Source organism: Coffea eugenioides, chromosome 10, assembly GCF_003713205.1.
Source record: "Coffea eugenioides isolate CCC68of chromosome 10, Ceug_1.0, whole genome shotgun sequence".
NCBI classification, from domain to species: Eukaryota; Viridiplantae; Streptophyta; class Magnoliopsida; order Gentianales; family Rubiaceae; genus Coffea; species Coffea eugenioides.
In genome coordinates, this window is record NC_040044.1 from 11,005,670 (window position 1) to 11,025,209 (window position 19,540).

The 19,540-nt window shown below is 36.6% G+C and overlaps 1 protein-coding gene across 1 annotated transcript; it reads right to left on the minus strand.

Moving 5' to 3' along the window:
* Nucleotides 1-55: 55 nt before the first annotated feature.
* On the minus strand, nucleotides 56-8,535 carry LOC113749752 (germin-like protein subfamily 1 member 14). Its single transcript, XM_027293583.1, has 3 exons — nucleotides 8,410-8,535; nucleotides 7,760-8,189; nucleotides 56-334 (listed from the first exon to the last, which is right to left on the minus strand). Exons 1-3 carry the CDS (start codon nucleotides 8,528-8,530, stop codon nucleotides 214-216), a joined length of 672 nt encoding a protein of 223 aa, XP_027149384.1. The 5' UTR covers nucleotides 8,531-8,535; the 3' UTR covers nucleotides 56-213.
* Nucleotides 8,536-19,540: the final 11,005 nt, after the last annotated feature.

Genomic DNA, 19,540 nt, shown 5'->3' on the forward strand with positions numbered 1-19,540 from the left:
GCTGTCATCTTCATTTTTTCTTCCATTTCAACAAAAATAACTTGAACTAAAAAGGAGAGATTAACTTATTTAATAACATATCACTTTATGCTCACACATATAACACAGTTTTATGATATTATCATATCAATCTTCGCAATGCCCTGTGCATACATTGCACAAAAGTCATGCTAGTATAATTTAGGACGAATCCATGGATCCTTTCGAGTTGTCTCAAGAAAACTGTGCCTCAAGAGCGTCAATGACTTTCTTGTCAACTTGGAATGCCTTAGTAAGAACACCTAGAGAAATGGGGGGCTCTGTTCCAAAGACTACATTTGCAATAGTATTGACCCCTGGATTTTGGGAGAAATTTCTAATTTTGTGATGAATTTAAAAAAAATTCTACAAAAGGGGTGATTTTGGCATACCATTCCGTCCGGGGGTCTTCGCATTTGTGAAATGCGAGCTCAGTGAGCTCGCATTTCATGAATGCGAGGTTAGAGAAGAGCTCGCATTCCGCGAATGCGAGCTCCTCTTTATTTTTTTTATTATTTTTTGAGAGCTAGGGAATTATTTCCAGAAAGCTCGTAAATGTTTTTTTTAAAATGTTGCAAATATTTAAAATTTTGCAAATAGCTCGCATTTGTTAAATGTGACCTCCAAAAATTGTATTTAACTTTTTTGTTAGATTTCACATTTATAAGTATGACTTTCAGAAAATTAAATTCAAAAATGTTAGGAAAAAAATTTAAAATGATATTTACGAGCTCCATAAAAAATATAAAAGTAAATGTAAATATTGTTTGTTTTGTAGAATTTGCCTTTACTAAAATGGTGTCGGTAGTAAAATCTTATTTTAAAATCTCTACTAAAATCTTATTTTTTGGAGAAAGGTTAGAGAAATTTTGTTTAAAAATCTGTAATTAGCAGAGGAATAATGTTTTTTTTATTTTAAAACTTGCACGTGGCTAAAGTCATCAAATATGTGCTAAAACAAAATCAGATTAACAATAATCTTTTTAATATAATTTACTATACATGCATAATTCTTTTATAATAAAAAAAATTGGTAATTGTACGGTTGAAAATACGTTATTTTATTATAATACATTTAAATGGTGAAAAAAGTACACATGCATAGTTCTTTCTATTTCATAGATCAATGTTCTTTCTATTTTATAGATCAATGTAAAAATAGAATGAAATTGTTAACATGTAAGGTGTTGACTATTTGTTGTGAATAAAATATTAAGTGCTTTTCCTTTTGTATCAAATAAATTTTTTTGATCAAATTCTAATTTTCCTTTGTGATTAATGAATCGTATTTATTTGTTGACACCGATGAATATTAGTTATAAGAATATAATAGTTAATAGTCATTAATATATGTTACAATTTCAACTGTAATTTTAGAAATTTCATAACGCAATGTTATTTAAAAAAAATTATATAAGTTATTTTTATGAAGTGCATGTTATTTGTTTGGTAGTTGAAAAGGAAAAGGAAAAAAATTAAAGTAAAGATCTAGCGATTAAATCTTGCGTGTTTTACCTAACTTACAATTATTTGGGCTGGATTACTATTTTGATTAAAAATATAAAGCGATAATGAAGACAAAGTTATACTGCAGCAAAAACCCTAAAACCCTAAGTGCTAAAGCCGTAAAACACTAAATCGTAAATCTTAGAAACCAAATCCTTGTAAACCCTAAAACATTAAATCAAGGTTGTTGGGTTTATTAATATCCATTAAAAAATATTTTTGCGGCACGATAGGATTACTATTTTCATTAAAAATCTAAAGTCCTAATCAAGGCACACTATTGTCAAACTAAAATCCTACGGCGGTCAAACCCGAAAGTACTATTCTCGTAAAACACTATTTCTTGATCTCTGAAACCGTAAAATCCTGAATCCTAAAAGCCTCAAACCCTGAGTGGTATCTCTAATGTAGTCAGTAGCAGAATCAAAGATATGATATTTTCCAGTTGTCTACAACTCATTTGGTCTTCTGTTTTGTTGCAGAAGCATGTGCCACCGATTTCTGTCCCTCAAAATAGCTGGAAAAGTTGTGAGAAAGGTAAAGAAAAACAGGTGTGACACTTGCTGTAGAGAGAGACAGATCCGAGCCTCGGATCGGAAGGTTGAATATAAATCTGAGCTCGGATCATTAGGATCCGAGGACTTCCCATGATGGATCCGAGGTCGGATCTTCTGTCCTCGGATACACTCCTACAGAAGTACAGACGAGGGATCGGATCTGTCCTAGCTCTGACGGAAACTGGCTCGGATCGGTTCCATTAAATTTCCAGTTTTTTCGCTTCTTTCGTTTTTCCTTCATTTTTGCTCCTAATTTCTTATGCACTTTATCCTCTGGACTATCTTGACATTGATTTCAGCTCGTGCATGAACTTCATATGGAATGTCCCTCACAATCTCACAAAAATAATGCATTTATCCACTCATTTAAGCAATTCAAAAAAATGGGCAAAATTGAACATTTTGGCCATTAACTTGAAAGTTTTGACAATATTTTATACAATTTTTGACAGAATTTCCCCTAAAAAATGGACAAAACTCCCTGTCAACAACCTCAAATTCAAGAAAATTAACCTTATGACAATATTTTCAAATACAAAACCAACATTTTCAAGCCATAGACAACTAAAATTATGCATTTAAAAATACAATGAGAGCCACTCAAATAGGTGGTGATGCAATTTGAAGCCCTTAATCATCACAATCATCCAATTTCTGTCCAAAATGAGACAACAAGGGTACCAAACACCATAGGTAGCACAAGATGATTCAACTAAAAGAAAAATAAAATCTACAAAGTTTGTCTTAACAAAAGAAAAGAAAAATAAAGAAATAAAAGATCCAATCCGCTAAAGAGCATCATGGCTGCTGGGAACGAGGGTCTACTGCCTCCTCGGCTCCATGAGGACCCTGTGAGATACCAATATGGCCCTCCTCCTGATGAGGTGTAGGAGTAGGGGACCGGCGGATATGAAAATGATCCTCAATCGCACAAAGACGGCGATCATGTCGGTCGAGTCGCTCGGTCATCATCCGCTCCGTCTGGTCAATGCGCTCGATAACTCGCGTCTCCATACAACAAATGGCATTTAGGAGCTCTTGCCACTTGGAGCGCGGTTGAGGAGGTGGTCGCGGAATCGGAGGAGGAAGAGTCTGTTGTGCCTCCGTCCCTTGAGTTTCCGCTTGTGGTTCAGTGTGAGGCGGAGGCTGAGTGGAAGTCGATGCTTCTCCTGATGGTTTGCGTATTGCCTCCTTTACCATCGACACGCCGCCCTGTGATAACCTTATATACGCCTGATGGGCCATCGAACTCAATGACTCTATGGTCGCCTGCCTTCCGCTCAGCATTTTTAAAACGCCACCATATCCTTGGGGGAAAAGGATTGCGACAATGTGAAGCATCTTCCCTTCTCGTCTTAAATAACACAACTGTCCGATGAAATGTCATGTCAATGCATGCACGGATTGGGAAATGCCGTGCCCCGCGCAAGACATTATTATAGCTTTTGGATATGTTGGTAGTTAGAATACCCCAACGACGGCTATCGTCGTGTGTTAGGCACCACTTTTCTGGACTAATGACTGACAGATAATTCCAAGCATCTGGGAACATACTCCGTAGTTCTCTTCTGAACATCCGCCACTTGCGTAATTGTCTTGCCCTTCCCATTGCCCAACACAACTTGCGAAGGTGTAAACCTTTGAAGTGTGTCATCAAATTGCTCCTAACATGTCGCAGGCAAAATCTATGGTAGGCTAAAGGTTCCTCCCAATAGTCAAAGTGTGTCATGGTATAGATGATACCATTGTGGCGATCGGAAATGACACAGATAGGATGTCGATCAAGTGCCACATTATATCTTAATTGTTCCATAAACCACGACCAACTGGAAATCGTCTCCTCATCAACTATGGCATAAGCAATTGGCAGAATCTGGTTGTTCGCATCTTGCGTGACTGCAACAAGGAGTTTACCCTTGTATTCGCCACGCAAATGAGTGCCATCAACGCATATAACCGGCCTACACATGTGGAATGCTTCAATAGCCGGTCCAAATGCCCAGAATACATACTTAAAGGTCTTAACTCGATCCGAACTATCCGAATGATGCGACCACTCCACCACGGTGCCTGGATTGGATTGCACCAGGGCATCGAGATACTATGGTAGTTCGGCAAAATTCGCTTCCCAAGATCCAAACACAAGCCCAATTGCTTTACGTCTGGCATACCAGGCTTTTTTGTAAGACACATCAACCTTCAAGTTTTCTTTAACGGAACTTAGTATGTTCTTGACCTTTAATCCAGGGTCATCTTCAATGCTACGGAAGATGTGCCTTGAAAAAACGGAAGCCGTCAGGTTTGTATTGTTATTTCTAATCATGTCGCCCAAGCAGTTATGGTCATTGACCCACTTTGTAATTTGCCACATTCCATGAGTCTTTTTCTTTACGGCTCTAACACACCAGTCGCATGGTGGATACGATGGCGCGGTTGAAGTGGAAGGAGTTCTTTCAATTGATGACTTGCATTTAGCAAACCACGTGTTACTCTTACTCTCAATAACTCTGAACTCCCTATTGTGATTGATGGACCACATTCTAATTGCTCGGCTGAGCTGCTGCTTACTCTCAAATCTCATATGAAGACGTATATTATTATTCTCCTCACTGAATGTTACAATACGCTCCAATCCATCCTCCTCTTCTATATCATCATCATCTATGTTCCCAAGATCGGAGAAAAATGCCATTCCTCTTGGCACATATGCAGAGCTGCCAGCTGTGCTATTGCGTTTGTCCAAGTGGAACATATCGAGATTTACTGTTAAACTCCCACCTTCATGCTCATCATCCGAGTCACTACCAGACACATCTTGCGACTCCGACTCTTCAACCTCTTCCGCATCAACTTCCGGGTCATCTTCTTCCAGATCATCTTCAAGAGAGCCAAGGAGCCTATCATGTATACTAGCATATACATCATCTTCAGCTGAACTGCGACAACCTTGCCCAGGGTTAGACTCGATCCCATTTGGAGAAATATGGCATGATGGACCTGGATCTCCAAAACTTGGAATCGAATCCAGGCCATGAAAATATTCCTGGGCACCCATGGACCCTGATGTGAGCCTTGGTTCTAATGAATTCATAGATCGATCATCATGCATATAGTGACATGCCGATGAAGTCTCTGGAACGACTGAACTAGAACCGAAATTAAACTTTGTTGGATCCATGAATGCATGTACAAGCGACATCATTGGACCAACATTACCTATTGGTCCAGTGAATACGCTATTAACTACAGGCATTTGGACGATTTCTTCCTTCTCGATATAAATTTCCGCCATGTATGAAACTCTTTCGATCCAAAGATCGTACATTACATCAAGAGTTTCATCATCCACCACTGCGGAAACAGTATATTTGGAACTCTCCAACGGTTGACGAAGAAACAATTTCAGCTTGAACATCCCTTTATCGACCCCAATATAGTGGTAAATCCTATCAACCAACTCCCCGTATCCAATTCTATGCCTCAAAGTGAATGTCCGGTTGGAAGTACGAGGCAAATAACAAATAAAGTCACCCTCGTAATGTATTTGTCCTCCCCAGTATAGGTTTACCTGCAGAGGTCTTTCTACAGACATGTTTGTAAAATGAATCCCTATTTTGGGGACAATATATTAGAATTAGTAGTCCAAGGGTCCAAACAAATGAAAGAGGATGGACTGTAGGTCGAAATTGGAACTATTATATAGATTAATTTCGATCCAGATGTTTATGAAAAAATTGAAAACAGGTATGAAATATGCTATAAATAACGATAGCAATAGCCTAAAACTCCGAACGCAATTTTTAGAAAATTTGGACAGAGTCTCCCCTAAAATTAGACTAAAATTCCCTGCCAACCAATCCGAAAAGGGAACCCGATGAAGTAGTAATCACATTTGCCACACTACATATTGTCAAGAGACCCTATAATTTTCAAAGTACAAGCGTAAGAAATGTATTTAGAAGTTATATATATTTGGGCTCCACATTCACACCGCATAACAAGATCCACATTCACAATGATGTGATATTCTAGCTATGAATCTTACAAAATTAATGTTGTTTTTCCCTGTAGCAGATTTTGCCACTTTTGTAGCATTATAGATTTTGCCAACTACAAAAAATAAATCCGTCAATTGACTTTCAAGGTTGGTCATTGACTTTCAATCCATCAATTAGCCTTAAAATAAATCCGTATTTCATATTCTAACGCCCTTTTCTACAAAAATAAAATTTAACAAACTATACTATTTCAACTTGTCGACAAACATCCAATAGTTGTAATATAACATAAATTAGCTAATGGCTTGTATCAAATCTGAATTAAGCCTTATGCATAAGAAACGGTAGTTGTAATATAAAATAAATAACCTAATAGTGAGTTACCCTCACAAAGAAAGATCTACAAAAATTTCGACATAGTCTCCCCTATAAATGGCCTCAAACTCCCTGTCAAACAATTCAAATATCCATGAAATTCAAAAGCTCCAATCTATAAACTACATAATGTCAATAAAGTCTCAAAGCTCCAATTGCAAAACATACAATATCCAATGTACATAGTGTTTCGACCAAAAGTAATAGGGTCGATAAATAGATTTTTAAAAAAAAATCTGATGAATTTTAAAAGAATTCTACAAATGGGGCATTTTGAGCATGGGATTACATCCAAAGGGTCTTCGCATTCAGCAAATGCGAACTCACGGAGTTCGAATTTTCACACGACGAAATCCACAAAAAATTTTAACAAAAAATAAAACCACACCTCGCATTTATCATTATGAAATGCGAAGATCCGAGCTCGGATTATTTATGGCATCCCTCGGATCCAACAGGGTTCGGATCCTTCTCAACAGATGATTAGACGAGCCCTCGGATCTGAGTTAACAACTATGGATCCGACCTCGTATCATAAGGATCCGAGGTCGGATCCTTCTGCCTTTAGTCGTATCTGAGCTCGAATCATGCTTTTTCTGCACTAATTGCAGAAACTGCAAATAAACTGCAACAAATTGGAAACAGAAAAATTGCCCGAATTCGAAAAATATAACGTATTTCCTCAAATTCACCACAAAAATTGCAAAAATAAGCACAACCCACATCACATTTACACCCAAATTTCACAACAAATCTGAACCTGCCCTTGGATGAAAGTATTCAAGTATTCATTAAACTTAAAATGCTATATGTGAGCCATTGCAAGTGCAAAAGCCTAACCTTTATGCTGTTTGACAGTAGCAATGGGACGGCAATGCTGGCAAATTTTGGGAAGCGGCAAACGCGAAACCAGTCTTTGGATGCTCCGGTCTGCTCCGGTCTTTGGATGCTTCGATGTGCAGAAACCAGCTCTGTTTTCTTTGTTTTGCTATTCAACAATTCCGAATTCTTTGTTTTGCTGTTCGACAGCTATTCAACCAGCTCTTTCTTTGTTCTGCTTCTCCCACTCACTTTTGTCTTTTTTTTTTCGAAATGGGGTCTTGGCGCTGAATAGTGCGAGCTCATCGAGCTCGCACTGAGCTCGCATTCCCGGAATGCGAGCTCGCATTGAGCTCGCATTTTCAGAATGCGAGCTCAGTGAGCTCGCATTTTCAAAATGCGAAGACCCCCATTTGTAGAAACAACTCCAAAAACCGCCCTCGTTGTAGAATTCTTTTTTTTTTCCATCACAAACTAAGAATTCACCCTGGATTTTGGCTGCTAAAACCGGAAAATGCAAGAGCCTTTGTCTTCCCAAGATTTTGTATGAAGTGAACCAGACCTTGTGGGAACACAAAAACATCTCCTGGATTCAAGACTTTGGTAAAAAGGCGATTTTTCATGTTATTTGGTGGATTTGAAGTGACGAAACTAGCAGCCAGAGTGCCCTCTACCGCAAATATGACCTCGGTTGCACGCGGATGAGTATGGGGTGTGTTTACACCATAAGGAGCGAAGTCGATATGAGCTAGGGAAATTCCGAAAGTGTTGAGCCCTGGCAGATTGTTGACAAGCACACGAGTGACATTAGAACCCACTTGATTGTTTGTATTTCCAGGTATGTTGAATCCCTGGAAGAAGAAATCGTTGGCATTCACAACCTTTGGATCCTTACAAATCTTTCCGTTCACAAACACTGCATTCAAAAAACTAGTAGTTAATAATGTGATAATGCGGAGAAAACGAACCCACATTGCTTTTTGCATGTCTTACTAGGTATCATGCACAATGTAGTGAAAAATTAAATAAAGAAAGAGATAACTTATATGTCAAGGCAAACATGACAGGACACAAAAATCGTACTTAGAATAAAGAAACATTTTTCGCTACATTTTCTGCTAATTAGAAGGAATTACCAGCAGCTTTGGAATCATTGATTGCAACACAAAAATCCTGCAGAGGGCTAGGATCAGAAGCGATGGCAAGGGATGAAAGTAGTGCCATTGCCGCTATGGTTATCAGGAACGGAGCTCCCATGGTAATTGTGGATGAGATCTAGTATTTCTTGTGCTAACTCTTCGGTTGATGGTTCGAGGAATTTGGGCAAAGATTTGAAACTATATATAGGCATATTTCATTCGACAATTCGCCAAGTTTATCTCTCTCACATGAAGAAAATTACACCTGACTGAAACTAGGTCTACAGGTTAGGTCGGTGGCTTTTTAATACTTAAATATTAAGTCGGTAAGATGAATCTTTTCTCAACAACTTGGTACATGCATTTATCTAGCCGAGGCTCTTAGCTGAACTTTCTTTTTTTTCTCTCTATACTTTTCTGGAATCATTTTTTTTCTCAATGTTGTACTAATCCGATCATTTTTCTCCATGGCTGGTCCCTTACTGTGAAAATGTTATACTTCCATTGGCACTTTAGCTTCTTTTAATTAAATTGGTTTGGGCAGAAATTTTAGATTTCTTGCCACTCGATTTTTATGGGAGCAATAAAGGTATATACTAATTGGAAGGGTCCCCTATCAGTGTTAATTTCCTGATTAGAGTTCTACTTTAACGACAAAAAGTTTGACAAGTTCGTGATGTAATTCTTGAATCCTCGTCAGGTCTTCCAATAGGTACTCCTTAGAGAGCCCTGATTGATGCTTAATTTTACATTATTTTTGAGGGATATTATCGAAAACAGGTATAATTTTATTATTGAAAACAGAGTACTATTGAAAACAGGTATAATTTTATTTAAGCCGCTCAAAAAAAAAATTTTAAATGTACCACTCTATTTCCTCTTCGTTTTTTGCAATCAATTGTCGCCTGTGAATGATTTGGTGCTTTTTTTTTAACCTTCCATACTTTTTAACTGTTAAGTGAAAATAATACCCGGGAAGAATAGTGGGGAAAATAATAGAGAATTAGCTATGAGAAGCAGCCAGAAATTCAATCTTATCTTTTTCAGATTTAGATCCTCTAACAAAAAATTTTTTTTGTTAAATAAAAGTTTGAATTGATTCGAATCCTCTAACTAAATAAACTTAGTCGGATATGCAATAATAAATTAGAGCATTAATTTGATCCAAACTCAAAAAGGTTTTGTGATAAAATGTAGTATCCCAAGCCATTGTAATTTTCCATATCACCTAGTCAAACCTTATTAATTGTTTCTAGTAGTGAAGCAGTTAATATTCATGCGCTTCTACCCATTATAAATCCAAAGTTGTTCGGTGATCTTTTTTCATGACCTGGTTTTTGGAAATACAGAAACTTCTGTTCCTCTTTCTTGAAAATCATATATGCACTTACGTTAAGGATAAGAGATGCTCGAAAGTCTTTCTTAGTAGTTCAACTAAAGCAATAAATATCCTGTTTGCCATTTTCTACTATAAGAAAAGAAGTAGTTCAACTAAAGCAATAAATATTCTCTTTGCCTTTTTATACGATAAGAAAAGATACATACAGGAAGTTTAAGGCTTGATACCAGCTTAGCTATATACAATTAAAATGATATAGATTTTAAACCCATAGGAATTTTAATTAGGTATGGTCACTTGTGGTGTTAATGTAAAACATTCTGTTATATCAATTACTGTTCATTAGCATCAATTAGGACCTTTCCTTATATAATTTTCTCCCAAATGATCTCATGTGCAAACTGGAGTTGGTTTCCTTGCAAACATCTTGAGTTTGAGGAGATGTTATTTTAAAATTATTCTTTTATATCAATTACTGCTCATTAGCATTAATTAAAATCTTACCTTGTATAATATTAATCTAGATTCATTGATTTTAAATGTTGAGGTTCATTTTACAAAGCCTATATATAGGCATTGTGCTGTTGTACAAATCAAGAATTCAATAAACAATATTCTCCCAAATGAATTCCTCCAACATGTGGTAGCTTAAATTCCAAATTAAAAGCTGTAAACAATTAACTAAAATGGTAATCAGTTTATGTAACACATTAGTTTGGGTCTTTGAACTAGAAATGATAGAAGTGCTTATAGTTGGAAGGCTACATATACCATACATCTTGCAGTTTTCCTGCCTGTAGTTGACTGCCCGAATTTTTTCCAGTTTATTTTTGGTTAATTCCAAATATTTTCCCATATACTGGAAATCATTTTTTTTAACATCATGTTAATTAGTTCAGTATATTAAAGGAACCCATTATTCTCTTTCTTAGTTTAACTAGTTTTAAACCCTGTTCGTTGCACCGGGATTAATCTTGAGAGGGTTCGGTCCATTGTAATACTAATCGAAGTACATGCTGCAAAATAATAATTGAAACTTTCAAAGATTGGAGATGAGGCTTATTTGAAACTTCAAGGAATTGAGATAAGAATAAAGGAATTGAGATTGCATCTAGTAAATTAGGTATTAATTTTTCCACACTCTCTACGGTCATTAGGATTACTTAAAACTCAAATACTGAAGATTTGATTGAATCAATTCATAATTTAAGGATGTTAGTAAATTACACACTGATGTATTAAGAAATATGATGTACGTCAAGCAACCCATAGCCGCCTCTTTTGTCGACTTTCAAGTGGAGATGGCAATGGATGGTGTTATGTCGTTATCATGTTTGTATTAGGAAACTCAAATCTTAACCTAACTTATTAGACTTTTGTGTTGGGTTGACTTATACGATTAAAATATTTTTGATACGATGGATTATTTAAATCAACTTACTGATTTATGCTAGAAAGAGTCTAGTATTTTAATCACTTATTTTAATCCCCCATTTGATCATGTAATCGATTCAATATTGTTGTTATTAAAACACATCATAAATTTTTTGAAATACATAGTCAATGCAATATTTAAATTTTCAGAACATTAAAAAAATACATAACAAAGCTCTCCAAGCATAATATAAGCTATAAATTAGGCCTTATTTGGATTGCTATTCTTTTGAAAAATTTCTCCATTTTCCGTGAATGTTCCTCTACATATTTTTTAATCACCTTTTACCTTATATACATCACTTCCTAAAAGTACTAAAGTAATTTTTCTCCAAAAATTCTCTAGGAAATGCGATCCAATCAACCTTTTAGAAACATGGTCAAATAGGTCTATATATGATAAGATATAAAACTTTTGAGTTTTTTAAAACTTCTAATTGAAATCTTCAAGACAAATTTGATCGTGGTTAGTTTTTACTAAATACTCAAAACGGCCTTTGTAGTGCTTAATTATTATCATAAAATCAGCAATTTATTGGGTTAGTGTGTCAACTTTCGGGTTGGCTCAACCCAACCCTGCATACATTTGTGTCACTAACAGATTGATCCAATAATGACGAACTAAAATTCGGGTCGTGTTAAAACTTGTTAACAAGCACACGACTGTCTTGTTAGAAAAATTGCCGACATTTGACCAATTATGAGCTATTTCTCCTTGGTCAAGTGTTTGAGTAGTAATACTCGGACTCGAACAATATGGGGAGTTCCTGCTTTTATGGGACTTAGCAAGATGTAGACGGAGAAAGAATTAGCTGAGTTCAATTGATTGTTCGAGATGCATCAAAGATAACTTTTTCCCCGATCTGCATGGCCAAATCTTTTTGGCATTTACATGGTAGAGCACCAAACCACCCATGCAATTCCCCATTGCTCAAGTCTGAAACATCACAGGGCAGCTCTACAGGAAGTTAAAGGTTATGTTTAATCACCACAAAATGCATCTTTTAATTTAATTTAATTCACATATACATTCATAAAACATTGAAAAGTCACGGGTGATTAAGTAGACTTCAACTATTACCATGTTATTGAAAAACTTGACGATGACTTTGTTTCTAAATTCAACAACATTGTTATCAACTCATTTGTCAAATCACATCTTACAACTAATCATTAGTGATAGGTCGTAATTTCGTCATTTATTTTATAATTAATTCTCTCCTATTATCTTACCAAATGTGGTTTATTGGGCAGATTTTATTCACTTTTGGGAATTTGTGCTGATTGCAGGGAGTTGGAATAAAATATGGTAAAAAGGCGCAAATTCCTCGCTACATTTGCTAATTGATACGGGACATCCAGAGTTGCAAAACGGGGTCACAAAGTCTGCTAACAGATGCAATTGCTGGCCATATGTCCTCGGAGAACATGAGATACACAGGATTAATTCCTATAGCAATAAATAAAAGAGTTTGAGTTGTAGTAGGAAAAGGGGAGATTGTTAAGTGGCTAATTGTACATATAATTGGTGAATATTTTTCCCTTTATTTTGCTAAAATATGGTGTTAATCGATAAATTTCACTCATATTTGATTTTGGGTGTTGCTTTTAGGAATTGTTGGTGAGAATTGAGTAAAAGGTGCATTAAAAGCCGAATTTCCAGAAGACAACACTGTATAGGGCGTGACCACGTCTTCACTCGATGAGAAATCCATGCTTACGGGAGTTGAAGCGGGTCACCATTTGAATCTTTGCTAGCATATGGGAAGTCCGTGGATATCTTTAGAAATAGACAATCTATTGTTTCTATCTAGTAGTGTGAGTTGAATAGGAGTCTTAATCCTTTCTTTATTGGAAGAAGCATATGTGAAGTGGGATTCTAATTAGTTTCCTAAAGGGAAACGTTTTTCTTTGGGTTGGAACACACGTTAGTTAAAAGGGGGGACGTAAGCCTTCAGCTGGGCATCTCTCATTCTTTCTCTATCTCTGATTCCTTTTTCCTCTTTTTCTCTATAATAAACCCTAGTATTTTGTGGCCGCGAATCTACCGGGAGGAGCGGCTAGTTTCTTTTCCAGTTGAAGGATAATTGAAACTTTGGTTCGACAATACTGTGAGATCTAATTTGATTTGTTTGTTTCATTTATTTATGAGTATTTATAAATTCTCTGTTCATTCATGATTATGATTATTTTTTACAGTTAAATACCTGATCAATATTTAATGGTTGAAATAGTCTATTGCCATCTGAAATATCAAATCCGTAATTGTTTGATAGTTTTAGTATTTGTGGCGAGTGATATAATTTGATTGTAAAAGAGACTTTCAAATTTATGTCACGGGAATATATAATCTAAATTAAATGAACCGAGCGTGTGTGTTTGTTGGTTAGAATTGGTAGCTTTTCTAATTATTAATGTTGTCAATAGGTTAAATCCTAAGAGCTTGTTTAGGGTTGCTTAATTGGCAAGAGAAATAGCCACAGAGCGTGTTGTGGTTATCGAAACAGTAAGGAGAGGCAGGTTGTCAGAGCGTGTTGACAACCACAACCAGTTTATTTATGAATAAGTGATTTCACCCTTGCATCGATGATCAGTTAAATGAACCAAAGTGGAAATTAGACCTTCGACTAGAGTATTGTCTTTCATTGGTTTAGTTTTATTCAATTTTGTGATGCTGTCTTTATTTTTATTTAAGTGAGCTATTTAGTTAATTTCTCTTAATCCCCCATTTTTCACAAAGAAATAGATCACCCAGTCCCTGTGGATACGACCCTACTCACCGCTACACTCGAATTCATATTTTAGAGTAGGAACTTTTTTTTTTTGCTGGTTTGACAAGCCAACAGAGATCAAGTTAGAATTGTTTCCTTATCTGATGGTCAAAAGACGGTAGACTAGGAGCTATTGTTTTGGGACTCTTCGCTTTTCTTTTGTTTTGGTAGCTTTTCAAAAAGAGGAAGTCAATTGAGACTAGGAGACTACACTTAGCCTTTTTTTGGAGAACTGGCTGCCACAAGCAGGAGAGAAGGAATCTATTTTTTTTTCAAACACAGGGGGTATCCGGGCATTCGACCCGACTAATCCCCCTATGACCCGAAAGGGGAGGCCCTACCCCCTCGAACACGGTAGCCCCAGGCAAGACTCGGAACCTGGTAAGCGTGGCCTGAAGAGGCGCTTGCTACCAGAAGAACTAACCTAGGGAGGGGCAAGAGAGAAGGAATCTAGCTTTGGGGTTTTTTGGCTATTTTTCCTATCTTGCTGATTCCATCGTATGACTATCCCAAGAAAAAAAAAACATTAGTCATTCTTTTGACTTTGTAGTTTTTAATTGTTCTTATTCCATCGAATTCAATCATCTCAATTGAGAACGATGCACTTAACAATTATTTCTGCAATTTTGCGTGAAATTGTTCCAACAGAGATGAACTAAATCTCTTTTTCTAGTCAAGGAACAACGGAGGCTTTGATTCTTTTAAAAATTGTGAGATCGAATTAATTTTATTTATTCCTCTTATTTATTGGATTTGCATGTTCTCTGATTCTAGTGCCTATGGTGGTTTTATTAATTGAGTATCTTGGGTTCAGACGTTAAATTAATTTAGCAACCTAATGTCAATTAGAGCGTTAAATCCGTAATTGTTTAATTACTCTAAAATAGTTGCAACTGGTATGATTGGAATGATTGGATTTGTATTAGGAGAATACGCGAGGTAGTCTAAAATAATCCCGGTAGTATGTTATTTGGTTAGAATAGGGTTCCTCTAATACGTAAGGCAATTGGAAAATTAAATCTTACAGTCGTACCTAAAATTATATCTCGATTAGAGTAGTGATTAATGGTCATACCTTAATCACCAGCACAGTAAGGAGGAGTTGACTATCATCGCTTGTTTGACAATTATAACTTATTTATTAGTTAATAATTAGAATTACCTTTGCATCGATAATCAATTAGGTGAATCATTGTTGAAATTATTTCTTGGCTAGAGTTTAGTTATTATTAATTTGGTTCTAATAATTTGTCACTTAAGTTTTAGTTAGCTATTTATTTTTATTTGAACCGTTTAATTATTACCATTTTTATAAAAAATCCACCTTTGTTAGTTTGAATTTCAAAAGAAACAAATATCTCCAATCCCTGTGGATTCAACCCTACTTATCACTATCTATAGAAATTATATTTGTTTGAATAGGTATTTATTATTGCACAGGCTCGACAACCTGTCAATTTTTTATGCCGTTGTTGGGGACTGGCGTTAGTTAATTTATTTTTTTTAAGTTTATTTTCGTTTTAATGTTTTGATATTTTTCTAATTTATGTCTCGTTCTTCTCGTACAAATAAATTAATTTTCGATCCTGAAGTAGAAAAGACCGCACGCCGAACGCGAAAGGAAACTAGACAGCTTAGAGAAGAACAATCTAGTGCTGCATCTCAGAGACTTGATCCAGGAGTTGAATCAACAAGTTTGCTTGGTGATATTTTGAGTGATTCGGATCAAAAAGAAATCACGATGGCTAATGCACAGACATTAAAGGAGTTGGCTACTCCTAATTTAAATCAGCAGCCCTTATACATTACTTTTTCGAATTTAAATGATAACACCTCATTTGAGTTGAAATCTGGCCTAATTCATCTTTTACCATTTTTTCATGGTTTACCAGGTGAGGAGCCTTATAAGCACTTGCAAGAATTTGATGTTGTTTGCAACAGTATGAAACTCCCAAGAATTACGAAGAACAGATAAAAATGAGGACATTTCCCTTCTCTCTCAAAGACTCGGTAAAAGATTGGCTGTATTACTGACCTCCAAGTAGTATTACCACTTGGGAGCAGTTGAAGAAAAAATTCTTGAAAAAATATTTTCCTGCGTCTCGAGATGCGAATCTGAGGAAGGAGATATGTTGTATCAAGTAATATCCAGGAGAGTCGGTCTATGATTATTGGGAGAGATTCAAGAAATTATGCATCAAATGGTCTCAACACTAAATAAGCGAGCAATTGCTCATCTAGTACTTTTACAAGGTGCTACTTTTCAAAGACAGGAGCATTATTGATGATGCAAGTGGTGGGGCGTTGGTAAACAATACTCCTCGAGAAGCATGGGAGTTGATGGAAAGGATGGCCGAGAACTCGCAGCAGTTCGGTACAAAGGAGGATGTCTCGATATCTAGAGTGAATGAGGTAGAAACATCCTCTATCCAACAACAGTTATCCGAATTGACATATTTTGTTAGACAATTGACTGTAGGAAATGTATCACAAGCCAGGGTGTGTGAGATTTGTATCTTCATGGATCATTCTACAGAGATGTGCCCAATGATTCAAGAAGAAAGTGCGGAGCAAGTAAACATGACTAGTCACGCGCCCGCACCAAAAAAAATCATATGATCCGTATTCAAACACGTACAAGCTGGATAAGAGAGATCACCCTAACCTCAACTATGGAGAAAATAGACAATCAAATTTTGTACAAAATAAACAGCAAGGGTATCAACAACAATATCAATTTCGACCGCCATCACCTCCTCCAAACTCAAGTCCGTCCGTTTTTAGAAGAAATGATGAAACAATTAATTATTAGTAACACGCAATTTCAACAAAAAATGGAATTTGATTTACAAAGTCTAAAGAATCAAATGGGACAGATGCAAGCAATGCAGATTCAGATGAATCAGATGGCAATATCAATCAACCATCTGGAATTTCAAGTTTACAAAAAGTTGCCGTCTCAACCTGAATTGAACCCGAAGAACGTAAGTACAATGACCTTAAGGAATGAGAAGGAAATTCAGGGACCCGAACTCGTGGTTTCAAAGGACAAGGGTGAAGAAATGATCGAGAAAGAGCTTGAAGAGGAGGACGAAAACAACAAAAATCCAGTGATACTCCATGACCCAATCATTGAACTTAAAACTAACTCGCCTCCTTTTCCTACCAGGTTGGAAAGATTGAAGAAACAGGACAAGAAGAAAGAGATTTTGAAGGCATTCAGTAAGGTAGAGATCAATATTTTCCTACTAGATGCAACCAAATAAGTGCCAAAATATGCAAGGATTTGTGCGTCAACCGAAGAAGGCTGAAGAGAGACGAAAGAGTTATTGTGGGGGAGAACGTATTAGCAGTTCTACAGAGGAACCTCCCACCGAAATGCGGGGGATTCAGGTATGTTTACTATCGCCTGTAGGATAGGTAATACTTTGATTAGAAATATCATGTTGTACTTAGGAGCATCAACCAATATAATACCTAAATCTACCTATGCTTCTTTGAACCTAAGTCTGTTAAAAGAAACTGGGCTAATAATTCAATGAATTGACCGAACGAATGCATGTCCTGATGGGTTGGTTGAAGATGTGTTCGTTAAAATTAATAAATTAGTATTTCCAACTGATTTTTATGTACTTGACATAGATGATGATCATTTCCCCGACTCCTCACTTTTATTGTTAGGTAGATCCTTTTTTATCACAACCCAAACAAAAATTGATGTTAATAAGGGTACCTTGTCCATGAAATTTGATGGAGAAATTGTTCATTTCAATATTTTTGAGATCATGAAATACCCCTCAAACTCTAATTTTAGCTCTATTTTTTCTGTGAGTGATATTAATTTTACGGTGCAGAAAGTGTTTGAAATTATTGGTAGGGATGAGTTAGAAGTTACTTTAACCAAGCACCTTGAGTTGGAAACAACTTGTGAAGTAGAATTGACTGAAGATCTAAAGTGTACGATTGGGATGTTGCAATCGTTGCCAACCACGATGACAAGGTATGAGTTCACACCCATTTCATACCCGAATCTCACTAAAGGGTACTATCATCTGTGGTGCAGGCACCTGTGCTAGAATTAAAGTCTCTGTCGAACACTTGAAATATGCATATTTGGGCGAGAAGGAAACACTTCCGATGATTGTCTCTGCTGGATTGTCGAAAATCTAAGAAGACAAGTTAATCCGAATTCTTAGAGAGCATAAGCAGGCAATAGGATGGACCATCGCCGACATTAAGGAAATCAACCCCTCTGTGTGTAAGCACCGAATAAGGCTCGAAGAAAATGTCAAACCTGTACGGCAAGTTCAAAGAAGGCTCAATTCCCTCATGATGGAAGTGGTGAAAAAAGAAATACCAAAGTTGCTAGATGTGGGAATCATATACGCAATATCAGACAGCCCATGAGTGAACCCGGTACGGGTAGTCCCAAAGAAGGCAAGAGTGACAGTAGAGGCCAACTAGAAGGGTGAGCTCATATCAGTGTGCAAATCCACCGGATGGCGGCAGTGTATCGACTACCGAAAATTAAACGCTATCACAAAAAATGACCATTTTCCCCTTCCTTTTATTGACCAAATGATTGAGCGGTTAGCTTGTCGAGTTTACTACTATTTTTTGGATGGATTTTAAGGGTATTTTCAAATCGCAATCGCACCAGAGGATCAAGAGAAGACCACATTCACGTGCTTGTTTGAAACTTTTGCATACAGGCGAATGCCTTTCGGATTGTACAATGTCCCTATGACATTTCAGAAATGTATAATGAGCATTTTTCAGAATATGTAGAGAAAATTATTGAGGTTTTCATGGACGACTTTAGTGTATATGGTGATAGTTTCAATAATTGTCTAGATAACCTGAAATTGATCTTGTTGAGATGTATAGAAACTAATCTCGTACTTAACTGGGAAAAATATCATTTTATGATTGAGTACGGGATAGTTCTAGGTCATGTAATATCCTCTAAGGGTATTGAGGCCGATCAGGTTAAAATAGACATTATATCTGCTTTATTTTACCCAGCGAGTGTGCGGGAAGTGCATTCTTTTCTTGGACATGCAAGTTTCTACCGAAGGTTCATCAAGGATTTTTCGAAGATTGGAGTTCCTCAGTTCAAACTCTTACAGAAAGATGTGGCCTTCGAGTTCGATGTCAATTGTGAGAGAGCATTCGACAAGTTAAAGGGGTTATTGACCTTACCACCGACCATCCAACCTCCTGCCTGAAATCTCCCATTTGAGATCATGTGTGATGCCAGTCATCATGCAGTGGGAGCAGTGTTGGGGCAGAGAATAGAAAAAGCAGCCCATGCCATCTATTACGCATCAAGGGTTTTGAATGGAGCTCAATTGAATTACTCTATTTTCCTCTAAGGGTATTGAGGTTGATCAACCTAAAATAGACATTATATCTGCTTTAACTTACCTCGCGAGTGTGCGGGAAGTGCGCTCTTTTCTTGGACATGCAGGTTTCTACCGAAGGTTCATCAAAAATTTCTCGAAAATTGGAGCCCTTCTGTTCAAACTCTTACAAAAAAATGTAGCATTCGAGTTCGATGACAAGTATGAGAGAGCATTCGACA